The sequence below is a fragment of the Leopardus geoffroyi genome, chromosome D1 (assembly GCF_018350155.1).
Source record: "Leopardus geoffroyi isolate Oge1 chromosome D1, O.geoffroyi_Oge1_pat1.0, whole genome shotgun sequence".
NCBI classification, from domain to species: Eukaryota; Metazoa; Chordata; class Mammalia; order Carnivora; family Felidae; genus Leopardus; species Leopardus geoffroyi.
The window spans coordinates 97,131,337-97,157,284 of record NC_059329.1 but is presented as its reverse complement, the minus strand read 5'-3'; the positions used below and the strand labels follow the sequence as shown (position 1 = coordinate 97,157,284).

Genomic DNA, 25,948 nt, shown 5'->3' with positions numbered 1-25,948 from the left:
TCATGGGTGACATTAGCCTCCTTCACCATGTCCCTCCTCAGCCTGGGAAACCTGTTCACTTGTAAGGCCCCAGGGAGGGGGCTGGAGAAGGCTCTGCTAGGGAACAGGCAGGTTTGGGGTCTGCCAGGGCCGGTCCGGAACATTCCAGGCTGGCAGACATTTGGCCTTTTCTGCCTGCCCAACACTGGCCACCCACAGCTTAGTCTGACGACAGGCTCCAGGTTCACTCACAGATGAGAATGGACCGAGATCTCGGGGGTGGCGGGGCCTGTGGGGGGGGCGGGGGGGGGGGCTGTGTGTGTGTGTGCCATGGCACACTGCAAAAGTGGCATTCTTCTCTCCTGGTTGACAACAATCGCCTCCGGACTGCCTGCCAGTCTGCACGGGACCTTATTCCAGTTCAAGTCTGGCTTCCACGCCCAGGAATGAGAGAAGCCGGACTGTGCTCCCTCCCTCCGGAAGGACCGTCACGAGCCCGGGGGGTGGCGCTGGGGTGTTGGTAAGGAGGGCAGTGGAACCTGGGCCTTCCCCAGGAGGTGGGAGTGAGGGCCCCACAGGCTCGGTGCTCACAGTGCCCAGCCCAGGCGTCACAGAAGTTAGGCCAAGCGCTGACAACACGTCCCAGCCTGGGGGCGTGTCCAGGAACCTGGGAGGCAGTGGGCGGTTCCAGTCCTGGCCCTGGCACTTTCTAGAGGCGAGGCCCAGGGACAAGCCTCCGGAGGAAGCAGGCTGGGGGTTCAGCCCACCCTCTTGGTAACTTCTGACACGGTCTCCGCCTTCTTTATTTTGCAGACACAATTTTGAGCTCACCCCTGCTTTATGTGACCCAGGGTCACACAGACGGAGGTTCAGCTAGACCCAAACCCAGGTCCCGGGCCCCCGATGACAAGGAATTTCTGAAGAGCCATCCTGAGAGGCTCCCTGTACCCTCCCTGAGGGTGAGGTTGTGAGGGCCCATTAGGATGACAGGGCCCTGGAGAACAGGCCAGATAGAATCTTCCAGCTTCCCTTGCGCTCTGCCCACCCAAGAGGGAAGCGACCAAGGCCAGAGAGGGCACCTGTAGCCGACACCCCTCAGCTGGTTCCATTTAGGCTGGGGGTCAGCAGACGGCCTGGGAGAGTGCTTACCTCGGACCTCTCTTGTGTCTCCCCTGCACCCCCCACAAAACTCCCAGCCTCAGCCCCAAACACCCAGGCACCGGGGTCACCCACATCTTACTTGGTGCTCTGTTCTTGGCCAGCTGACATCCGCTGCTGCTCTTTGGGCGGACTTGGCTTCCTGGGCCATCCCAGCATCCCATTCTCCCCACTACCCTGGCCTAAAGGGGGTGAGGAGGGGAGACACAAATGGGGGAAGAAACGGGCCCCCAGTTTCTCTGCGTTCTTCTGATTGCTGGCCCCACCCCGGGTATTGTCTCCAGGGGCCTGATGGAACCCTGAGAGATCACGGGGGCAGAGACCTGGTTTGGGACACTTAAGCCCCTTCGTGGCCTCTACTCCCCGGGTCTCATGCCCGGACTTCCCCACACGGGCATCCCTGAAGGGCAGGAAGTGGCACCATCCGGTGGCCTAGACTCTATGTTGCCCCCTAGGACCCCGTGCTCCTCGCTCCCCACCTCCTGCAGACCCTCACCCCCTGTAGGACCCCCTTGACGCCTACTGCCGCGGACCGGGCCAGAGACCGGAAAGTCTGCTCAGCCGGCAATGCTGTGAGACGGGCACCATGGCCGCTAACTCACTCTGGTTCGGGGCTCCCAGGGAACCAGGCACCTTGCTGAGGTCTCTGCATCCCTTCACCTGAGCCTCGCACGACCCTGTCTCCATCCCAGCGTTCAGATGAGGAAAGGGAGGTCCCCAGGGGTGAAAGGGTTTGCCAGGGGTCGTGTGGCTGCAAAGCACCAGAGCCTCCGCTGGAACACGGGACTGCTCTTCCCACGGCCCAAGCCCCTCCTCAGAGAAGCCCTCCCTGAGACCTGGGGATGTGGGACTGTTGAGGGGCACCGAGGCACCTCTGAGCTGAATCTGACTGCGTCCCCACCCCACACGGCTCCGAGTCTCCTTATCTGACCCACAGGCGGGGACTCAGCCTCTCTTCCCCTAGGAGGCCATCATCAGGCCAGGGGTGGCATGTGGGTCCCTCCACGGGCCAGAGGGGGCAGACAGCCAGTGTGGGACAGCTCCCGGATCCACCTCAGCCTGTGGACCGTGCCACCAGAGGGCCGGGGTGTGACTCTGGCTCCTGTCGGTGACAGCAGGATGCTGAAATCGTTTGATCACTTGTTCATCATCCTGATCTGTAAACTGGGGAGAATGAGGGATAGGCACCTCATAGGATTATAGTGAGTAAATCCGCTAACCTATGTCAGGGAGGCCAGGACAGAGCACATGCTATTTAAGCACCGATTACTATGTGAAATGGTCACCCAATTGCTTTGCATGCATTCACTGGGTCTTCCTGTCTACTCCTGGACAGACGCACAGCTTCTGTCCTTGCTGCCAATAACCAGCGTAAGGTCAGGCCCCGTAGGCTCACTTATGCTTTTTGCTCCAGTCACGAAGGGATATCAAAGTCTGTGTGTTTGAGGGTGGTCTTGAATTCTAGATTCCAGCCAGCCACACTCTTCCTAGTAGCTAAGCTAAGGAAACCTTGGGAAACGAGAGCTATAAAGCTGACAGTTTCCCTTTTTGCTTTGACCACCAGGAAGCTCGGAGGCAAAATTAGATACGGCTCAACCAAACGACCAGAGCTCAAAGACGGCAGCTGCTTTCATTTTGCATGCCAACTTGATTTATGGATAGTACTGACTAGGGAAGGATTCCGAGGCTGCAATGAGTAACATTTGCTTTGAGCATGGCCTTGGCATCTGGGCTAAGGCAATGAGAATGGCGATCGACTAGTGATGTCTGCTCTGAGTACAGCCATGGAGAACACGTGAGGTGCACAGCACGAATGTGCCACCACCAGGTGGGGCAGCTCAGCAGCACTTATCTCACCCATGCCTCTATTTCCTCATAATTTTGTATTTTCCCTGTTATGTTTTATATTTTATTACCCGTACTTCCCCGTGGAATGAAGCAGGTCATAAATAAGCTGGAATGGCTTCACTCGGAGCCCTCAGACCTCCGTGCACTGTAAGAGCTCCAGGGAGAGCCTCTGACTGCAGCGGAGAGCGGCCTCCATGGAGCTGCAGGGTTCCTCGGCCCCTGGGGCTGTCCCCGTGCCTTGCACGGGCTTGAGCCTGTGGAGCAGCCACAGAAAGTCTTTTGCAAGAAATTAATTAGGTTCAGGTCAACAGACACATTGTCCCTAAAGTGTGTGCTCCTACCTCCCGGCTGGAGACAAGGCTGTCTGGCCTGCCCCCCCCCCCCCCCTTTGGGGAGCATCTGTGGCTACATCTTATCAGGGCCTGGGGATCTAAAGCAACATGAATCAGGAATCACTGGCGGGCTGCTAAAAATGCAGATTCTTGGTCTCCAACCCAGATCTGCTGCATCAGAACCCCCGGGCCCTGGAATCTGCATTTTCACCAGTGCTCCCGCTGGTATGAAAGGCTCACCAGCCCGGGGCTGCTGGGGTGCCTGGAAGTAGCCATGGAAGAAGGAACAACTTCGGGCTCCGCCGGGCTCCTTGGCTGGGACAGCAGCGCCACCTGGTGGGCCCAACGGAAACACCTCCCAGCCACGGCCCTCGGGGCCCCGCTTCAGGGGCCGCCGGCCTCTTCTCCGTCGGTCCTCCCGACCTCAGAAGCAGTACCTCCAAGCAGCCAACTGGATTGTTACAAATCCTCTTTAATAGTTAGTTGTCAAACCTCGAACATGTTTCACAGAGCTACGCACAGAGCCTCTCCCCACCCCCTCACAAGGCACAGCCTCACCCACCCATTCCCTAGGGGGCAGACGACAGGCCAGCCTAGCTTCTCCCGGGGGAAAAGCATCCTTCCCCCCGTCCCTGGATAGCGCGGGATCCTGGCGAATGCAGGGTCAGCTCTGTGTCATGCCCCAAGCGTTCGCCCTTGGGATTCCCTAAGCAGCCTGGGGCCAGTCCAGACTCCCTTGTCTAGGGGGCTCTTCTGCCAGCTCACGGCATGGCCTAGGCTGAGCTGAGCTGCCAGGGCGGGGCTGGGGCCGCCCGGGGATGGGTTGCTGCTCCTACGGTCAGGCGAAGCCCGCCCTCTCCCACTGCCTTCAATGAAAATGTGAAAACCAAAGACAGAAGCGTTATCGTGGAAAAAAAGTCTACCCACGCAGTGGGCATCCCCTGACAGCCCAGGGTGCCTTATCCACCCCCCACCCCCACCCCGACCCTCAATTTTCAATACACTTTGCCATCCAATATATACAGCTCCCAAGGCAGGTATGAAACCCAGTCCGCCTGTGCAGGGACGCTGCGGGGAGCGTTTTCTCTGGATTGCTAAGAGAACCCTGGCGGTAAGCAGAGGATCCACAGAGCACCCGGGGCTCAAGTCTGGAGGCAAAAAGGTAGGAAGAGGGGTCCAGGCCCCAGAAAGCCCCTGCTTCCAGCCGGCACAGGATGGGTGTGGGGGAGGGAGGTGGGAGGTGAGCCTGGAGGAGAGCCAGGGAGACCCCGAGAAGCCATGAGGCTGGGGGACGGGCAGGGAGGTGGGGGCAGCATCTGCCTCAGTACTTGGGGACCTTGCTGTAGTCTTCGGAATGGATGTGCCGGCACAGGCAGATGGACAGGAGCATCCCCAGGAGCTGTTGGGGGAGAGGGCAAGAGTCAGAGGGAGGCAGGGCCACCCAGGCCCCTGGAGCAGCATCTCACTGTCCGGGTCAGCGAGGGTCACGGGGTTTGCGCAGGATTAAGCAGACCCACAACTAAAGCCTTCTGCCCAGCCTGTGATTCCAGCAGCAGAGGGACCCGGGGAGGGGCAGTGGTCAGGCCAGGCCTGCTGCAGGGCCTCTAGAAGCTGATGGGCCTCAGCCTCCAGGGGGCCTCAGCAGAGCAAGGACAATGGGATATGGCTGGGGGTGGGTAGGGTGGGGGGAAAGGATTCCGACCTCAGTGACAGCCACGCCCACACACACGCCTAGGATGATGCCCATGTTCTCCTGCAGCCACACCTGCACCTTCTTCATGCAGCCCTGCAAGGGGAGAACACAGCCATGTCACCCACGCCCAGCCGCCTCACCCCTCCATGCACAATCACCAGGAGGGCCCGCCCCCAGCGCAGAGGGCCTGCAGAGAGGGGAGTACGCTCCTTGAATGGATAAATTAACGAATATGTAGAGACAGGTACAAATGACAAGCAAACAGATGAATCAAGGGCAGGAACAGCTAAGGGAAGGAAGGGGGGAAGGAGGGAGGGAGGAGGAAGGAAGGAAGGGAGGAAAGAAGGGAGGGAGGAAGGGAAGGGAAGGGAAGAGGGAGGAAAGAAGGGAAAGGAAGGGAGGAAGGGAGGAAGGTTAGGAGGAAAGGAGAAGGAAAGAAGAAGGTTAGGTGGGAGGGAGGGAAGAAGAAAGGAGGGAGAGAAGAAGGAAGGAGGGAGGGAAGAAGGTTAGGAGGAAAGGAGAAGAAAAGAAAGTTAGGTGGGAGGGAGGGAAGAAGGAAGGAGGGAGGAGGAAAGGAGGGAGAGAGGGAGGAAGGAAGGAGGAAAGGAGGGAGGGAGGGAAGAAGGAAGGAGGGAGGGAGGGAGGAAAGGAGGGAGGGAGGAAGGTTAGGAGGAAAGGAGGGAGGAAAGAAGAAGGTTAGGTGGGAGGGAGGGAAGAAGGAAGGAGGGAGGGAGGAAGGAAGGGAAGGGAGGAAGGGAGGAAGGAGGGAGGGAAGGAAGGAAGGTTAGGTGGGAGGGAGGGAAGAAGGAAGGAGGGAGGAGGAAAGGAGGGAGAGAGGAAGGAAGGAAGGAGGAAAGGAGGGAGGGAGGAAGGGAAGGGAAGGGAAGAGGGAGGAAGGAAGGGAAGGGAGGAAGGGAGGAAGGTTAGGAGGAAAGGAGAAGGAAAGAAGAAGGTTAGGTGGGAGGGAAGAAGGAGGGAGGGAAGAAGGAAGGAGGCAGGGAAGAAGGGAGGGAGGAGGAAAGGAGGGAGAGAGGGAGGAAGGAAGGAGGAAAGGAGGGAGGGAAGGGAAGGGAAGGGAGGAAGGTTAGGAGGAAAGGAGAAGGAAAGAAGAAGGTTAGGTGGGAGGGAGGGAAGGAGGGAGGAGGAAAGGAGGGAGAGAGGGACAAAGGAAGGAGGAAAGGAGGGAGGGAGGGAAGAAGGAAGGAAGGAGGGAAGGAAGGAGGGGAGGCAGGAAGGAGTAGCCCAGGCAAGCCTGACTGGCCTGTGCCCAAACCCACGAGTGCCCCAGGCCACCTTGCACGCACCTCACGGTACACGGGCCAGAGCTCAGGGTTGTTCCCGCTCTCGGTCCTGTTGCCGTCAGGGGCCTCGCAGAAGCCCGTCTTCACAGGGAAGCTGTCATCCCCCTCCTGGTCCTCACAGGAACAGGGGTAGGTGATACCGGTGTGGTTCATGAGCTCAGCGTTGTCCGTCCAGTTGTAGAAGCTGACCCAGCCACAGCACTTCACCTGCCGGGGAGACCAGCCGCTTGTGGCCACGGCCCTCAGGCAGGCCGCCCTCCTGGCCGGGGTGGGGTCTCCCAGGACAGAGGCTCGGATCTGCCGCTTTCGGGTACTGCCCCCCCCCCCCAGGTCCTGCCCAAATCGCCAGGATCAGAGTTCAGGTTTCACTTTGGCTTCTGTGAGCCACGGGGAATTTAAAGGCGCTTTCAGGAAACACATACCATAAATATTAAAACAGGAGGAAAAATAAATTGGGAGCAGTAAAAATAATAAAGAACAGGAGGGACGTTCAAGTTGAAAGACAGAACGTAGTCGTATAGGACACAAGAAAGGTGGACGGCACATTGTTGAAGAGTGTGGGGGGGGGTCTAGAGTTGGGCTACCGGGTTCGAATCCCAGCTTTGCCACTGACCAGCGGCTCAACTTTGTGGTCTTTGTGGCTCAGACGTGTGGTCTGTGCCCCCCCACCCCGCCTGCTTCCCTCCCATCTCAGGGTGGCGGGTGCCTGACGAGCAGCCAGGTGGCCAGCAGGGGGCGAGCCAAGCACGCTCAGGCTCCCCAGGCTGCAGGCAGTAGTTCCTCCCGGCTTCATCTGCTCCGGAACTTGGCTGCCTCCTCTGGCAGGGAGGCTGACGCCTCTGAGGGGCACCCCCAGGCCCTCACACGCTCAGCAAAAGCAGACAGGTGTCCTGGGCCCTTCCACCACACCAGGCAGAGCCTCCTACCCTGACTGGTGCCAGGATCTGTCCCCAGCCACCACCGGCCCACGTCTCAGTGGCTGTGCAGGAACAATAAAACCTCCCCACTCACGTGGTGCGTAAGGGCCGTGGGCTTCAGAAACATCGCACACGGGCATGGATCAACAGCCCCATTTTACAGACGAGGAAACTGAGGCTCAGAAAGTGTCAGAGTTGGTATTCCAGCCCCCGGGAGCCTGACTCAGTCAGCTTTCTTAGCCCCAGTTCCAAGCAGCGTCTGACAGAATGATCTAGAGGCCTTGTCTGCCTCGGGAACCCCCCAACCAGTCAGCTACCTCCCACGGTAGGGTGCACGCCATCCCTCGAGGGACCCAGCTCTGCCCTTGAAGGTGTACGTGCTCATCTTGGGACAGCAGCCTCCTTCTAATCTCAGCAATGGCGGGTCACACGGAGCGTGTGACGAAAACATCTTCCTGCGTGCACCGAGCCTTCCAGCTGACACAGCCCCCCCGACACCCCGAACTGGCCCCATCTGATCCTCACCATCACTGGGGTCCATTTGTGGGTGTGGTGAATGGTTCACCACCAGGGCAGGCTGGGAACACAGAGTGCAAGTCACTCACTCATTCATTCAGCCATTCATTCATTCATTCAGCCATTCATTCATTCATTCAGCCATTCATTCATTCATTCAGTCGGTCGATCTCTCTCACTGTAACTGAGGTGGAATACACAAACACTGGCACAAACAGCTTGATGTTCACACACTGCATTGCACACTGCATGTGCACACAACTGGCATTAACTGCCAGTTGCATCAGGATTTGGATAGAACCTTCCTCTCACCCCAGAAGGTTCCCACGGCACCTGTCCTGTCAATACCCTCCCAGAGGTAGCCTCCACTCAGACTCGTGTGAGCATATCAGCCTTGGCACACGGTTCCTCAGCCCCCAGGACGGACTCCCGACACTCCCCAGCCTGGCGTGACACGAGGGCCTTCTTCCTGACCCCAGACCGGAGCGCTGCGAGCCTCGGGCAGCCCCCAGGACCCTGGGCCCCCTGAGCGAGGGACTGTGGTGGCTGGGGCGCCAGGGAAGGGGACGCCTCAGGGGCCCCCTTGCCCCCAACAGATACGCACGCACAGACACGGTCACTGGCACGTTCTGTCAGGGACACGGACACCCAGACCCAGACCCACACAGGCCGGGACCCTCACGCCGCCCTGTCCCTGCCACCCCCGCCTCACCTGAGCCTGCACGTAGTCCCAGGCCTCCTGCAGCCTGTCCTCGTGACCATCCTTGTAGTTCTGAATGAGCTTGGTCACGACGTTGCCCATCTCCTCCTTTAGCTGCAGAGCGGAGAACAAGATCAAAGGCAGATTTCCTGAAACCCGTGCGCCACCTGTGGTCACATCCACTCAGAAGGCCTCTCTCCTCACCCACCCCAACTCTAGGGACACGCTCTTGGCCTGAAGGCATTTCACTGTCCATTCCAACTACTTTCCTGGTACTTCTAGGGCGCCAGCCGCCTGCTGGCCGCCACACTAAGCCCGGAGCGGTCAGGGCCAGCCACTCCCGCCCTATGCTCTATTCAGCAGTCAGTGGCTGCAGGACCCTTTAAATGTGCATCTTTCCATGTCACTGCTGCAAACCCTCCAGTGGTCCCCCGGCCCTCTTGGGAAGAACACCAGCATCATCCCCTCAGTGGCCCACAAGGCCCTACATTGTTCGGCCCCTGCTCCTCCCAAACCCCCTTTCCTCTGGTCTCGCTGCTTCTGCTTCGATTACACAGGTCTCCTTGCTGTCTTCCTGCCAGGCGCGCTCCTGCCCCAGGGCCTTTGCACTTATTATTCCCACCAGCTGTTTTTCCCCTTCTCCCAAGTATTAACAAGGCTCACTCCTCCACCTCCTCCAGGGCTCTGCTTCAATGCCACCTCTTCAGAACGGTCTTCCTAGATCACCCTATAGAACACATCCCTTCTCTATCCCCTCCCCCCACCCCTCCCAGGCCCTCCTCAACCTGCAAGGGCAGGCAGGCTGTGTTTTCCTTCCTAGTGTTGTCGTCCCGTGCTCATTTGTTTTCAGGATTTATTATCTCTCCCCTTCACTGGGATGTCAGCTCCATGGGAGCAAGGGCTGTACCTGCTGAAGCCTGGCCGGAGTAGGAGTGGTGTGCCTGAATAGCGAATGGGCGTGTACTCTGTGACACGCCTCACACAAGGCTGGTACTCACACTCTCCCAACTAACTAATCCTCGTGCCTGCCAAAGCCCCACAAAATCCAGATCCTGACCATCCTGATCCCCCTCCGTGCTTGGGAATTCGGGGTCCCTCGGTGACGGAGCGAGGCACCTGAACCCCACCAAGAAAACGGCGATTCGCAGAGAAGGCAGAGAAGGGGTGCAGGGGACAAACGGTTCAACCCCAAAGGCCCTTCAGCGGAGCTCCAAACAGAGGCTCGCAATTCGGCAGCTTTTCAGGAACAAGTCAGCTGTGCAAAGGGAGGCAAACCCGAAACCGGCTTTGAGAACTGAGAACAGGGAGGGCCCCAGGCTCCAGGTAGGAGTGGGGGGGGGGGAGGGGGCAAGAGCCAGCCCCAGCCTGGCCCCGCCTGGCCTCTCCCGTGGACTTTGTTCCGGGGCCTGCCTGGCACATCAGCATGAAGAGGCTGGTCACAGCCTCCTGCTGTCACCACTGAACCCCAGGGCGAGGGGCCAGGGCGCCAAGGGGATGGCCGCAAACCTGCCCTGGGTTCTGGGGAAAGGATTAGGATATGGGACAGGTACTTCCAGGCAGGGGTTTTCAGAGCCCAGCTCATAGTGCAGTGAGTGGGTTTCCGCGAGAACCCCACAGGCGGCTCTCACAGAGCGCTCAGAGAACCCACATCCTCCGGATGGACCCACAGCCCTGGCTCCCTGTTTCCTGCCCACCCCCCCTCCAACCCTGGGAGACTAGCCTCCTCCCCAGGACGGATCTCTGCCCCCCGCCCCCGCAACCCTGGGACCCTAGCCCCTCCCCAGGATGGCTCCCTGCCCCCCTCACTAACCCTAGGACACTAGCCCCCCCCCAGGATGGCTCCCTGCCCCCCTCACTAACCCTAGGACACTAGCCCCTCCCCAGGATGGCTCCCTGCCCCCCTCACTAACCCTAGGACCCTAGCCCCTCCCCAGGATGGCTCCCTGCCCCCCTCACTAACCCTAGGACACTAGCCCCCCAGGATGGCTCCCTGCCCCCCTCACTAACCCTAGGACACTAGCCCCCTCCCCAGGAGGGCTCTCTGCCCCTCTCCCTCTTGACACAACTCCCAGCATGGTACTTTTTATTTTACTCCCCCCCCGCCCCCCGCGAGCTTCACGATTTGCAAAGCTTTCCTGTTGGTACTAATCACAACAACAACAGTGGCTAGCTTTTATCAAGTGCGAGATCTGCACCAGCACCGTGCTAAGCACTTTGAGGGCATTGATTCATTTTAATCCTCAGGGCAGACCGGTCCCTCATTTTCGGAGATGCGGAAGGCGAGGCCCAGAAAGATTAAATAACTTGGCCAGGCTCACGCAGTCAACACGTGAAGAGCTGGGATTTAGACCCAGACTTGTCTGATTCCCAGCCTAAGTGTTCACCCATTAAGCCCTGCCAGCACTTAAAACGCATGGCCAGACCCTGCAGTAGGTCAGGGCCGTGTCAAGGAGGGCCCAGAGAAGCTGAGCGGCCGGCCCCTGTCACACAGCTGGGGCCGGCTGCCTGCGGGTCTCGGGCCTTTGGGCCCTGACCGTCTGTTCTCCACCTCTTCTCCCCAGTGGGCGGAGGATCCCCGAGGCGCGGCGCGGCAAGCAGGGGGGTCCCCAGAGGCATTTGCATGGCGGGCTGCCTCTCCACGGCTGTCCCACCTGCCTGCCCCAGCGACCTAGACTCTATTTATTCCCCAGCGTGGTTGCCACAGCAGCCCGGACTTCCCTATTTCAGTCCCTCTGAAATGAGAAAGTGATGGAAGCTGGGTGGTTTCCATCGAGGCTGGGTGGTTTCCATGGAAACACCACACCGTCCTGCAGCCCAGAAGGTAGCTGAAGGACATAGCCGGGCCATAGGGGCCAGGGCGTGGGGCTGGTTCAGCCCGGAGCGGATGCCTGGGGATCCTGAGGCCCAGGAAGCCATGTTGGGAGCTCAGGGAGGTCACCTTGGCAACCAGGTAGTTCTCCTGGGAAGAGAAGGAACAGGGAGGGGGAGCGGGAAGATGCCCACTATCTCACCGCGCCCCTGCCTCCGCAACTTGTCCGCTCTGCACTGGATTCTCCCTTCTCGAAACGGTACTTGCTTTCCTCAGGGGTAACCACCCCTCAATATGTCCACGGGGCTGGGAAGCTCTGTCCCTCCCCGCGCTGACGTGGGCAAGTCCCAAGCGGCCACTTGGCGCTTTCCACACCCTGAGTAGAGTGAGTGGTTCAAGAACGGGCTCGTTACCCGGGGGGACCTTCTCTTTCCACGAGTCTGGCGGAATGAGGGCCTATGTCGCTGGCGGCCACCTCAGGCTCCCCTGGGGACGGCCTGCCTGAGAAGGGAGCCGATGGAGGAGACCAGGAGCGAGGGATGGAGAGGGACAGAGTCCTGGGATCCAGCCGAGCCTCCCACCAGCTCCGGCCACTTTGGCTTGTGGCACTATCTGTGCGATGAAGGGTCCTGCCCAGGACCGGCTGTGTAATCAGAGCCCAATGCAAAACGAAAATGCGGGGCCCCTTGCTTCAAAATGAGTAAGAACTTTGGGGTGCCTGGGTGGCTCAGTCGGTTGAGCGTCCGACCTCGGCTCAGATCACGATCTCACGTTCCTTGAGCTCGAGGCCCGCATCAGGCTCTGTGCAGAGAGCTCAGAGCCTGGAGCCTGCTTTGGATTCTGTGTCTCCCTCTCTCTCTCTCTCAAAAATAAAAACTAAAGAAAATGAAAAAACAAAAAAGCATGCAGATACAGCAGATCCGAGACATCATCCTGGGATCCCGATAGGAAACGCGGGCCCTTTGCGATGGTGAACTCAGAGGGGGAAGCCTGTTTATTCCTAGTCCCCACTGCCTCCGTCTTTCCTGAAAGCCAGCCACAGTCTACACAAGCAGCTAGCCCAGAACTCCCCAGGCTCCTGTAGTCCCTTCGGGCAGAGTCTGAGTCAGGCACTGCCCTCCGCTGCCATGGAACCACACAGGCCCCAGCACCTGACAGGTACGCCAGAGTCTCCATCCCACTCTCTCCATGATTCCCTTCCAGAAGGGCAGCTTGGACGCCTTCTTCCCTTTCCCAAGAGGGAAGGGAAAGGCCACCTCTCTCTGTCCTGGCTCCAGCTGCCCACACCCAAGGCCGGTAGAAATCCAGGCCGGTGGACCAGGAAGTTTCCAGCACAGTGAGCAGGCATCTCACAGAACTGCATTGTCCTCAAGGAACCCGTCTTACCACCTGTACGTTAGGGTGTGGGCACACTGGCTCTTCTGAGTTTCCTAGGTGGGAAAGAGGAGGTGGGGGGAAGGGCATCACAGTTCTCCTGACCAGCCTCCCGGGGGAGCATCCAGCAGTGTGGCCCGGCCACTGTCACCACCTCTACCCCGCAGCTCCCACCCAGCCCACGCAAGCCCTCAGCCCCTAGGCCTTCTGTTCAAGCCCCCGGTGGAACCCACCGAAGCCCCGGTGGCCTCCCCCGTGTGGGTTGTGGGCGGGTTAGCAGTACGGCCTGCTTAAGCACGCCAAGGCCAGTGCCCGACATCCTGGCAAACAGTATGTTCACGTCCTTCCTCCTGACCCTCTCCCACTCTCCACTGCCTGCGGAGAACAAGTCAGGATCCCAGAGTGTCAGCGCTGGGAATGGCCCCAGACCACAGCTGAGACTCAGAGAGGCCGGGTAAATCGTCCGAGCCCACCCTAGAACACAGGGCCTCTGGAGCCCAGACCTGGGCTGTGTCCACTAAATAGGCTGGATAAATAGGCAGATGAGGAAACAGCCAGAGGGAATCTTCACTCCCAAATCCCGGTGCCCACAGCTCTTGCTAATACTCAGGTTCCACCAATGGCAACAGGTACGACCGCCATTTACTGAGCCCTTACTAAGCATCAGTGAAGTTAATGACGGTGACAATCGCGGTAGACCCTTGTAACGGAGCCAGCAGATGTCTGCCCTGGGCGGGCACCACGCTATGCCCTTCCCACGCGGCGACAGTCTTCATCCTCAGCAGAGCGCTCTGAGGTGGCCCTTGGGGCCAGCGTGCTCTGGCACCGAGGAAGGTTCCACTTTTAGAAAGGGACTGGGGTTTGTGCCACACCCCGTGGTCTCTCCCATTCATAATTCCCGAGGGACTCCTAAATGGGGGTAAACAGAGGCCACAAATAGCCTTGCTTCTGCTTAGGTTTGATTTTGCCACCAAATGAGCTACAAGTGGCATTTTTTGCCTTTCAAAGTGGTTCTTGGGTTTCAGGATTGCAGATAAGGGGGGGTGGACACGCACGGTTACCGCTGGTTGACCTGCGAGGCGCGCGAGGCACAAAGAGGCGGGCGGAGTCACTTGCCGGGGGGCCTCAGAGCAGGCATCACCACCCACGCAGTTAGGTTGTGGACTTGAGGCCTTGGCCCCCACCCGATTTTATACACGTGTTGCAGCGTGTGCTCGCTTCAGCCCTGGGAGTGGGGGCCCAGCAGGCTTCCCCTCGATTTACAGATGCGGTAACCCAGGGCCTGAGAGGCCACGTGTCTTGCCCAAGGCTCCCAGCCTCCCCTGTCGCTCCCCTGGGGACAGTGGCTGCTGAGAACTTGGGGCAGGAAGGACAAATGGCATCCCTGGAGACCTCTTCGGGGGGGGGGGGGGCCGGTGGCTCGTCCTTCCCACCTGCCCGGGAGGCCTGGAGAGTGAGGGGAAGGATGGGCCCTTGCTTTTAAAAGGCCTCTTCCCTTCAGGCTCAGCAAGGCTCACCTCCCCAGCTGGACCTCATCTGCAGGAATAAACATCATCAAGGGCATGTTTAGTCTTCCACCAGGATTTACAATGTGCTGGGAAAGAAAAAATAAATCATTCGTTCCAACTCGGGGTGATAGAGTGGTGCCAGAACTTCCCCAGCAGAGCCAGGAAACATCCCTCTGCCTTCCAGGAGAAGAGGGGGGCCAAGCTGAGGCAGGCTGGGACCCGGAGACATGAGATGTGGAGCCCGAGGGGGGTGGGGTGCGGTAAGCAGGAGGCAGAGGAGGGAACAGTGGGGTGTGACAGTCTGGACCGGAGTCGGGAGTCCCGATTCTCCAAACAGGCCTTGCTCTGGGGCTGTGGGACGCCTCTGAGGCATAGCTCCTGGTCACTGGCCAAGCAGAGATTATACCAGCCCACAGGGAGGCAGCCTACTGTAGCGGGAGGCATGGGCCTTGGGTCAGAGGGATCGGGATGGAATTCTCCACTCTGACGCATCCGAGTCACGTGTGGCTGTGTCTAAAAGTCATTTTGCTTTTTTCAGCCTCAGTTTCTTCAATTGGAAAATGCTTGTACAACTGAACCAAGTACCAAGTTACTACTCAGCTCCTGGCATGTGCTTGTCATCCGATAGATGACGGTAGATGGGCGCCATCTTTATTAACGTAGATGGGGAAACACACAGAGGATGAGAAGGGGACCACTCAAAAACCTTATAGAGTCGACCAGCTTCTGAATCATAGGAACTCACTGGGGCCCTGTTTTTATTCACCCTGATTATAAGGTACCACGGACTGGGTCTCAGAGAAGCCCTGGGTGCCAAGAGGGCTGAAATGAAGACCGGATCTCACGAGCTTTCACTGGAAAGAGTTTCCCTCCCTTAAACACTGCCTTCCTGTCTGATCACCAAGCGAACTTCCTTTCATTTACCGAAACCACGATTTCCCCTTTTGCCTTGGCAGCCAGGAAGCTCAGCATTCATGTTAGCCCTCAGCTACCATGAGCATCTCGTCCCCTGGCTTCAGGGACACTGGTTTCCCTCTTCCCATCTCTCTTTTTGATTTTAGCGACCCTGTGCCTGTGTGGGAATTCAGCTCTAATTCTCCGGAGAAACAGGCTGGGTGTGATTTATAAATAAGTAAGGCAGACTCAGGTAGGGACCACGGCAAAGCAAATTTCACCAATATGAACCCAGAAAGCGAGCTGCCTGGGTTCAAATCCTGGCTCTGCCACTTACTAGCCGTGTGACCTTTGGTCACGCTGCTTAATTTCTGTGCTCCCATGTCTCAAAACGAGGGTACCATGCCCACGATCTCCTAGGCCTTGTAGTGGGAAAAGCACAGTGACTGTGCAGCAGCCAGTACCAGACCTGTTCTAGGCTCTGTTCGGTGTCAGTGGCTGATGATGGTTGAATGCTCTCTCACCTTCCTTGTAAGAGTGATTTGAGGCAACTTGACCTTCAAGTGGTAACAGGCGGGGGCCCGCTAGCCACCAGCTCTGCCCACCCCCCCCCCCCGCCATTGGTGGACTAGAACTGTAATGCTGGAGGAAGGCAGGGCCCCCAGGGTCAGCTGGGTCACAGGCCATATGCAGTGGGTCTGGGCGAGCTCTGGCCGAGAGTCTGGGAGTCTGTGCCCTCGCCTGGCCCGGCCACCGGCTGGCTGGGTGCCCTCGCCCTGCACCCGTAGGACGGGGATTCACACACTACCCTGAGAGGGAGGGCATGGTGAGGATCAGTCAAAGAATGAAAGTCAAGTGGCCGGCCTTGTACTCAGTATATGGTATGTGCTGAACCAACCGCAGGGATGCTGGTGATTCTAGTTACTATTATTGTTGTTCTGGCCACACCCAGCCCTCTCAACACCTGCCTCCCCGTCTGCCAACATAACACAGTGCACAGCTGCCACAGAACAAGACCGTGTGGGAGAAGCTTCTAGAACATACCATGTGCACATAATAGGCGCTCCATAAACGGTAACTTTGACGGTCACAATCGACTGGCCCACCCCACAGCTATTCCCGGCTCCCTTCTCCTTTGTGCCTGTCTTTGGAGACCCCTTAAAGCCAGGGGTGCCTTTGCGACCCCGTCTGGGGAAGGCTGTGGGAGGACTTACTTTGCCTTTGTCCCTTTCCCTTTCTTCTGGCTGCAGCAACACAGATGTTGTGCCTGGTGCTGTGGCAGCCGTCTTGTGACCGTGAGGTGAGTGCTGTCACATAGTGAGTGGCACGCACGGTCTTTGAGACTCCAAACCCGGCTTCTGGTTACGTCGATGGCAGACGTCTTTCGGGTTTAAGCCACAGTAAGCCTGCTTTTCTATTCCTTAAAGCTGAGTGCCTTCCCTGTGACACAAATGTTTTTGCTGACAGTCCCCTGCCTGGGCCTCATGGCATGATCTAGTACCTGCTGAGGTGCCTAAGAACAAGGACAACCATGCCAAGCGCTGTGCTGGGTTTTACCAGAGTAATCTCACTGAATGCTCACCAGAACCTTGGGAGTTGAATGTATTATCGTCCCTAGTTCCCCAGTTTGCGGAAGGCGAGACGGGCACAGGGGCAAGCGGCTTGCCCACCGCCCCGCAGCTACAAAGTGCTGGGGCACAGCTGCCGCGTTCAGGCCCTGGAGCAACTCTGCCCGAGACGGGAGATCGCAGGGACCGGAGGCCTGAGAGGCTGCCAGGCACCTCCTGGGTTTGTCTGGGACAACTCAGAGGGCCCCTGTCTCTCGCCCACCCCCGGGGCCCATCCCCGCCCAGCGGGGACCCGGGAGGCTGCTTACCTGGCCCATGTTGAAGTAGAAGAGGGCTCCAGCGGTCACCTGAGCGATGAGGATCAGGAGGAGGAAGGCAAAGTACTGGGGGACACAGAGCAGCACGGAGTCAGCCGGGCACCGCTACCAGGAGCCCCCCACCCCGCCCCCCTCGGCGGGCCAGCCGCACTCACCAGCCCCAGCAGGCAGCGGACCTCCTTGATGGCACCGATGCAGCCCAGGAAGCCCATGAACATGGTGACAGCCCCCACGCCGATGAAGACGGAGGCCCCCACCTTGAGCGAGCTGGAGGAGGTCTCTGGGGATGGAAAGAGGGGCGTTGAGTGCAGCCCGGGGCGGCTCACCCTCTTGAAGCGCACCACCATCAGTCCGTCCGGAGCAAAGCCCGCAGGTCTGGGCCCGCTCCTAACCGCCCCACCCTGGAGTCAGAGTACTGGGGTCAGCCCCCACCCAAGGACCCGCTCCCTCCCCGCTTTGGGAGCTGCCTCCCTTGGATGTCCACACCCTCATCGGTCCCAATCCCCAGCCCTGCTTTGATGCTCTCCTGGGCACTTAGGATTGCAAAGACTATGTTTTACTGATGTATCCTACTCCTGGCCTACTGGCTCCGCGAAGGGGTGAGCCGGATGAGGGCAGGGGCTTTGGTCCCCGCTGAACCCCCAGCTCCCCGAATACTGTCTAGTGCAGCAAAGAGCTACCTGAATGAATACCTGCTGAGTTAATGAACCGCGGACGGGCAGGTTCTGCTGGGGCCACAGACACTGAAGGCCTGCTTTCCTCCTTATCCCTGTCATAATAAACCCCAGCCTCACCGGCCCACTCACTGCCCTCCAGAGCCTCACGCACACCGTCTCTAGCTCCGACGTTACCCTGCCTGGTAGGCTGGGGCACAGCCACCTCACAGAGGCTCAGAGAGGCCCAGGGGCAAGCGCCGAGCTGGGGTGTGGAAAGCTGCACGCCCCCAATTCCACGCTCTTTCCCCTGACGCATGGGGCACGCGTGCTGACGTAGGCGTGATACTCGTTCATTCACTCAGCCAACAAATCTCCCAGGTGCCCGCCGTGTGCCAGACGTTGTGCTGGGCTGCTGGGGGTACAGACTGATGAGGTCCCGACACCGAGGAGCTGACCTCCAGTGGGCTGGGGCGTGGGGGGCCATACGTAAACAGTACAGATCTCTGGTTTGGGGGCCGGCCAAGAAGCCACGGAGGCCGGCTCAGGTAGAGAACCACGGGGCAGGGAGTGGGTTGGCTGGGTCGGGGAGGCTGGTCTGAGCAGCTGACATGTGAGCTGAGACCAGGATGGAGAAGCGACCTGGTGAAGACCTGAGGGGAAGGCATTCCAGGCCGTGGGAACAGCAAGGAGGAAGCAGTGGGCCTGACGTATTTGAAGAAGGAGAGACAGAAGGCGAGGGTGTGAGTCTGGCAGTAATATGCGTGAGGCAGAGCGAGAGGGGCCTGATGGCATGAGACCCTCTTCAGGGCCTCGGGCGGGCCGAGTCCACCCCAGCGGGGTGCAGGTCGGAGTTCCAACAGAGCACGTGACCAACATTTCCCAAGAAGCCCATCACATCACTGGCGACAACAGGGCACAGCTCCTGCCCACCTCCAGCCTGCCGGCCTGGGATGCGCTCTACCCGGAGGCCGTCACGCGCCTCCCATTGGCAGGGGCTGCGGACTCCTCCCACGACAGCCCCTGCACTCTCAGGGAGACAGCCGGGACAGGATGTTTCCAGAAACCTGGTGGGCAGCCTGGAGTGTATTAGTGTGGATTCCTGGGTCTGTCGCAACTAACAGACTTCCCTGGGGACCACCTGGAATCTGGAAGTTTAACCTGCTCTCCTAATGACTCAGCTGTGGCCAGGGCTGACACAAGTGACCATCAGCAGGGAGAACACTGGCCGGCTCTCTGGGGGACCTCGGAGAAGCTGAGATCCCCACCCTGGCCACCGAGGGGGTGTTAGTGCCCTTAAGAAAAAAACTACAAAGCCGAAATGTGGGTGGATAGAAGGGCCTGATTCAGTTCCACTTCCTGGTCACAGACAGAGTGTTCTGAAGCTCCGGAAAAGCCCTGGACAGCCCACCCCATTCTCGGGGTGCCAGGGCTGGGCTGCCTCCGCCCAGTTCCTCACGGGAGCCCCCAGGCAGGCGGGCAGTGCCCCTGCTGTGGTGAGTGTAGGGGGCTCCGGGCACTGAACCAGTTTTCATTCCAGGCTCTCGGCAATTGGCACAGGCAGGGAGGAGGCCGTCAAGTGTCACTTTCTCTAAGCTTCCCGGGTTTGGGTTCCTCCCAGGGACACCTCCCAGAAAAAAGACACTGGCACTGCCTAGAATCCACTGTGTGCCAGCCAGAACAAGGCCCTTTATCCGAATCATCTGCTTAATTTCCACAACAGCCCGATGAGGGTAGATTTACATCCCGATTTGTCCCTACGAGCCTTGAAGCCCAGCGAGGCTAACAGGCGACCCAGGTGCCCTGGGCTGAGACCCCAACTCGGGTTCTCCCCCAGGAGGCCAGCCCAGATGTGGGGTCTCGGTTTCTCAGAACAGTTAGTGGACATCAGTCCCTGACCTCACCCACGGTCTCAGGCTGGCCCTGGTCTCAGCATCTGGACTTAGGAAGGGGACAAGTGGACATTCTGGGGTGGCCCTCCACTGTGCACAGCAGAAACATCTTGGTCTCACCAGGCCTGGCAGCTACCAGTGAGGTAGGAAGGGACCCAGACCGAAAGGGACTGGGGCTCAAATCCCAGCTCTGCTGCTAACAGGCTCAGCCTGGGCAAGCCGTTCTCTGGCCTCTATTTCTTGCGAAATGAAATGGAACGGAATCCATTCTCTGTGAAATGGAACGGAATCCTACTTCTTAAAGATGTTGTTATAAATGTAATCACTTGTGTAGGGTTTACTTTTCACCAGGAGCTGTTCTAAATGCTTTTCATATATGAACTCACTGCATTTCTCACAATAACCTTGCAGTATATTCTATTATCCCCATTTTCCAGATAAAGAGGCACAGAGAGGTGAGGTAACTTGCCCAGGATTACCCAGCTAGTAAGTAAGCAGCAGAGACAGGATTCAAACCATGGCAGCCCAGCTCCAGAGTCTGTGCCCCTAACCACTGCACTCGCTTCCTCTCATTAAGGCATGAATGTGTGGGACCCTGCAGGACAGGAGCTTGGGGCTCCGGGAGCTCAGGACCCATGCCACCTGGTTCATATCCCAGCTCTGCCTCCTAGCTGTGTGTCCTTGGACAAGTTACTTCCCCTTCCTGTGCCTCAGTTTCCCCCACTGCAAGATGTAACGCCTCACCCCGTGGACCCACGGTTAGGTAAGGGAAGAGCTATGTCATGCAGGCCAGGGACACAGGTCCCAGCTCTGAGCCTCACTTTGTGTGTGATTCTTAGGAAGTCTTCTTCCTCTGGTAGGTTAGTGTTTACAAGCCCTGGCTGGGGAAGCACCTGGGGAGCTTTTTCAAAACCATAGTACTCCAGGCCCCCACCCACACATCAATGGAGTCAGATCCCTGGAGGCCCTTGTATTTGTGAAAACATTCCAGGTGCCCCTAGGGGACCTCTAAATTCTTGCAGCTCCAGAGTCTGAGAACTGATATGGGAGGAGGCGGGAGAAGAGGCAGGAGGTTCCTGGAGCCTGGGGCCTGGGGCAAGGTGCAGAGGGCAGAGATGCAGTGGGCAAGCCGGACCTTAGACTCTGTCCCATGGCGCAGTGCCTGCTGGGTATAGGCCACGGCCAGGAAGCGGGGAGCCTGGGCCTCATCAGGGCCCACGGAGGGTGGGCACGGGGAGCGTGGGCACCCCACTGGGGCGGGAAATGCAGACCCTAGCCCCAGAATGGGGGTACAGTCTGCAACCCCTCAGGAAGAGGCCAGACTACCAGCCCCAGGCCACATCGGATGTGGCTGGAGGGTGGATCATCCTTGCTTCCTTTCAGGTCTGAGGGGCGGCCTAGCCCCCTGGGGCCACAGTGACAGGTGTGGCCTCTCCATCACCCATCCTAGCCTGGTTCCGCTTTATTCAAATCAAGCAGCTGTCATGGGCCTGAGTCCAAACCTGCTGCCTCAGCAGCAGCTGGGAGGGAAGCGAGCCAAGGATGCACTCACTGATGGGAGTGGCATCCCTGTGCTACTCGGGGGCCCTCGGCCGTGCCTCCCTTCCACCTCAGGGCAGCCATGAGATCAGTGCAGCAAGCCTGGCAGGCTTCCTGGAGGAGGCTGTGTGTGTGTGTGCGTGTGTGTATGTGTGTGTGTGTGTGAGTAGACCTGGAAGGGCTCTTGTCAGCAGTGCAAGAGTGCCTTGGGCTTCTTTCCTCCTGCTTCAAGAGTGAGAGAAGGGGCCTCCCTGCTGTGGTTCCCCTACCATGGGCAGCGTACAGGACCAAAGCTCTCGGGGTTCGACTCTCACACCTGTCACTCGAAGCTAAGGGAACTTGAGCCAGGGACATCACTCCTCTGAGCCTCCTTTCTTCATTTGTAAGGCAGGAACAGAAGAGTCCCTACCTCACGGGGCTCTTGAGGGACTAAGGCAATTGTCATGTGTAAAACGTTTGGCCCCATGCCTGGCGCATAAGGAACACAAACAATGGTTGCTGTGCCCGGTGGTTTCCTCCTCAGCCCACAGGCCCCAACAGTCTGACTAGCACCAGGCACATAGTAGGCACGTCACCAAATCCTGACAATCCGTCTTTCCCGGCCTTTCCTCCATCTACCTAAACTGACTGGGGAGGGACTGTTGCCCACATTTTGCTGAGCCGGCAAATGGAGGGAAGGAGAATATAAGAGGCTTTCTCAAGGTCAGGGCTGAGGGAAGGGCCGGGAATGGGAGAGCAAGCCTCCCTCAACCCCCCACTGTTCTCCAGACAACAGCAGCTTTGTTTAGGGAGGGAGAGAAAATTCCTTCTGAAAACCCCTGCAGAGGGGGCCCAGGGCAGAGTGCTCAGCACAGGACTTGGGCCAGGCCCTGAGGGCAGCTGGAAGAGGGACCGGCTTTGAGACTCAAGTCCTCCTGCGGTGGCCCTGCCTGCAGCCGCGGACCGCCACTCCAGAGCCAGCCGGGCAGGGGGATCAGAGGGGTCCTTACGCAGCACAGAGATGAAACTGCTCCTGTCGGCCAGGATCCACACCCCGAAACCCAGGATCACCGCGCCCAGGATCTGGAAAGAGAGGGTGCAGTCAATGGGGGCCTCTGAGGGCCCCGCGGGCTGCCCCTGCAGCCAGGCCAGGAGGACACGGCGGGGGGAAGGGGGGGCACCACCTCCATCCCCGCCCCAGCCCAGGGCCTGCACCCCAAGTCCCGGTGCACCCCAGCCATCCAGACAGCAGGGCCTGCCTCCAGTCTCCTCCACCGCAGGCCCATGGGTGGTTAAACCAAGTCAATCAGCCTCCCCCCAGGGATGCCCTCCTGCTTTACCTCCTGGCTCTTCCCCAAGGCCATCCCCCTCCCTTCCCCAGTCCATCTCAGGGGCCACAAACATCCCAAACCACCTCTGGGGAAAACCCTGCACGGACTTGAACATCAAGGCCCACTTGCCACTTGCCCCTCAGAGCTCGGCTTCCACAGGAGCCCTCCTGACTCCCCCAGGCCAGCCAAGGGGCCCCTACTCTGTGGCAACCACTCCTGCACCCTTCTCAACAGCCACTCCCGCTGGCTTTATTTTCTTTTATTTTTTCAATGTTAACTTACTTATTTTGAGAGACAGAAAGCGTGCCTACACACGAGAGTGGGGGAGGGGCAGAGAGAGAGAGGGAGAGAGAGAATCTCAGACAGGCTCCACACTGTCAGCAGACTCCCAGCTGAACCCCACAAACCCGTGAGATCATGGACCTGAGCCGAAATCTCTAGACGGAAGTTCAAACCAGCGGACTGAGCCACCCAGGCGCCCCTCCTACTGGCTTTAACCAGCTGTGTGTGTCCTTCTCAGGCTACTCGGTGAGCTCCCTGAGGGCAGGGCTGGGCTGTATGCAGCTCTGTATCCCCAGGGCGCCTATCTCACCAGGCGCTGAATGTGCTCAGGAAATGAACGAAGAGGAACCCACTGTAAAGGCAGGAGTAGAAAGGTAAACCTGGGGAGAATGGGTGGCATAGGCCCAGGGATTCCCTGCCTCACACCAGGGTGGCCCCCAACCTGAGCCTACTCCCCAGGTGGGACCCCAGCGGAGGCTCACATCCCCCCAGGCCAGCTAAGGCTGGGGAAGTGCCTATAGCCGGGGCAAGAGCACAGGTTCCCTTTGGGGCAGAGGACCCTGCATCACCCCACAAATCACCCCACAATGCTGGCCTTCACCTGGGGTCTGGCCTGAGCCCACCTGAGGGTCCTAGCATGCCACCTCCCGCCTCCATCACAGGCCCTGGGCTCCCCGCTCAGCCATCAGGTCCTAAGCTGCGAGGCCAGCAGCTGCTGATTGAGCCTCAGCGTGGGGTGAGCACCCCAGCCCACGGGGCTTGAACAGCCTTGCCGTGCTGTCATTAAAGCAGGAGCCAGGACCACAGTAAGGAAAACGGGGTGCTTGCCTTGGGCATAAAAATTAAGAGGACACACACACACACACACACAAAGCCCAAGATAAGAATTTGCAGCAATTACTTTTTAAAAACCAAAATTCATTTTAAAAATCTATGATGAATGAATGGGGCGCCTGGGTGGCTCAGTCGGTTAAGCGTCCGACTTCAGCTCAGGTCATGATCTCGTGCTCCGTGAGTTTGAGCCCCGCGACGGGCTCTGTGCTGACAGCTCGGAGCCTGGAGCCTGTTTCAGATTCTGTCTCCCTCTCTCTCTGACCCCCCCCCCCCCCCCCCCCCCGTTCATGCTCTGTCTCTCTCTGTCTCAAAAATAAACGTTAAAAAAAAAAATTAAAAAAAAAATAAAAATCTATGATGAACAAAATATCAAACTTTTAAATAAAGGCAGGATCGGTACCAGTGGTGTTTTTCCTTCTGAAAAGAGTGGAGCCCTGAGAGGGCACAGCGCGGGGCTATTTCTCGTCCCCAAGTGAGTGCCTCACGCACCTTGCCCTAGTCTTGACCCCCTTAGAGACAACAGCAGCTGATGGCAACCCTACATTTGTCCCCCACTGTCTCCCAGCAGGTCATGAGTCCCCTCCTCCCTCCTTGCCAGATGGGCCCTGTTACTGTCATTTTGCAGATGGGGAAACTGACGCCCCGATTTGCCAGAGGTGGCCCATTCCTCCCATCAGGGGCTGAAAGTCAGGTCTATTACTCTAGGCCAGACGGTGGCCTCAGCAGGGATACCCGGGGTCTGTCCTGGGTCTTCACCTGGAAAGCCAGCCTCTGGGGACAGTGAGGCTACTGGGACCCTGCTGAGCCGGAGGGTTCGAGTCAGGTGGGGGTGCCTCGGACTATATAGCTTGCTGGGAGGAAGCAGGACTTTACAGGACTTGGGAGTTCGGTTCCCAAAGACTCCTGAGGCCCTGCCCACCCCAACTCTGCCCCTCACAGCACAGCTGGCCGATGGCCAGGCGTCAGGCCCACAGTCTGCTCCTGTGCACCTCTGACCCGTATGGCATAGCCCCTGACTTGCTCACTCCCTACACTCACAGGGCAGGGCAGAAAACTCCCTGTGGGCAAACATAATCCCAAGTAGGTCAAAATCCAGGACTTCCCAGCTAACTTCCTCGGCTCGCCTCAAGACACCCAAAAAGGAAGTCCCCGGCACTCATCCATTCAGCCCCATGTGGGTCTGATGTCCAAAGACTGACATCTGTGTGGCCGGACCAGCCGCCAGGCTGTGAGTCAGCCAGGAACAGCCCCAGCCAGGCAGCCAACCAGAATGGGGGAGGCACCCTGGCACTCTCTTTCTCTGTGAACCAAGGCTGAGACCATGGGGCACCCCCACCTTAACCGACAACGCCCAGCCCCCCAGGTCCACCAGAATCTCCCCTCAGGGCTCAGCCGGGAGCCAGGACCCTTATAACAACGGCTTCCCCCAGAACAGTACGGCATCAGCAAGCGGCTTCTGGGTTTCTGTGAACCTAAGAAAAGCTGACTGGGCAATTTTCTGGGAAGCCCAGGGTCAGCAGGGAGCGTAGGCAAGGATGAACACGTGTACACGTATGCATATGTGAACACACACAACAGCCAGAGCGACTCTTCCAAACCACAAGTCTGAGCACGTAACTACTTCCCACCATGCACCAAATAAAACCAGAATCCTTCCTGGAAGGCTTGCAAGGCCCGCACCCCGGAAAGCCCCACTCTGCCCCCCGCCCCCATACGGGACTCATGCAGAAGCCCGGACTCCTCTCTCCCCACCCCCCACACATAACTCCAGGGAGCTGTAGCTGGCCATCCTGACAAGGTCAAGTGCCCTATTACCACCTCTCCTGGGGGCCGTATCCTTCACGGGACAAATGCCGTCTTATCATCTATTTGAATAAATACTTGACTGGAGCCCCCCCAGCTCCACCAAGAACGTAGGACAGAAACCATGGCCCTTCTGTTGGTGACTACCCGGGACCCATGACAGGGTCTGAATATGCACAGGTGTCTAGGACACACATGGCGAACGAGGGAGGAGTGAGTGAACGAACAAACGTGCACTGTCCCTCTAAGTCTCTCCTTTCCCCTCCCCCTCCTTTGATGAAAGCTCCCCTTCTCCCTGCCCACCCCCTCCCACATCCTGATCGACCATCCTGGACCCCAGCACGCAGGGGGTTAACACCTGACTCCTGCCAGCCCCCAAAACTCTGGCCGGAGACAAGCTTTTCCAGTCTCTGGCTCCACGGGGCAGGCTAGGAGCAGGATGGGAAGGGACCCCTCGGCCAAAACCATCAAGCCTGCTTCCTTTCTCCAGTCTCTACCCCCTCCCTCCCACTGCACGGGGTGAGACGGGCCGTCTGTGTCCCTGGACTCCAAACCCCGGCGCTCCCCAGGCTGTAGCCCAGACCCCTGTCTTCAGTCCCTAGAGTCCCCAGGGGTAGAACCACAGCACTCCCACCCTCCTGTCCCCCAGTCCTGGCCGGACTTGAAGCCAGGCGGAGGCCCGGGAACCAAGCACCTGCCAGGGAACTGCTGCATCGGCAAC

The 25,948-nt window shown here is 58.7% G+C and overlaps 1 protein-coding gene and 1 long non-coding RNA gene across 5 annotated transcripts in view; both read right to left on the bottom strand.

The window, feature by feature from the left end:
• Nucleotides 1–3,769: 3,769 nt before the first annotated feature.
• Nucleotides 3,770–25,948, bottom strand: part of CD82 (CD82 molecule) — a 50,561-nt gene continuing 28,382 nt past the window's right edge. For all 4 annotated transcript variants that reach the window (XM_045485045.1, XM_045485049.1, XM_045485048.1 and 1 more), the window contains 7 exons: nt 21,988–22,060; nt 17,070–17,194; nt 16,906–16,980; nt 8,457–8,558; nt 6,315–6,518; nt 5,020–5,103; nt 3,770–4,716 (listed from right to left, as the gene is read on the bottom strand). In XM_045485045.1, coding sequence (XP_045341001.1) covers nt 4,639–4,716; nt 5,020–5,103; nt 6,315–6,518; nt 8,457–8,558; nt 16,906–16,980; nt 17,070–17,194; nt 21,988–22,060 — 741 coding nt within the window. In that variant the 3' untranslated portion in view covers nt 3,770–4,638. The remainder of the gene's footprint in view (nt 4,717–5,019; nt 5,104–6,314; nt 6,519–8,456; nt 8,559–16,905; nt 16,981–17,069; nt 17,195–21,987; nt 22,061–25,948) is intronic.
• On the bottom strand, nt 17,475–18,821 carry LOC123601622. Its single transcript, XR_006714196.1, has 2 exons — nt 18,445–18,821; nt 17,475–18,379 (listed from the first exon to the last, which is right to left on the bottom strand). It is a non-coding gene; the product is annotated as an uncharacterized LOC123601622 (long non-coding RNA).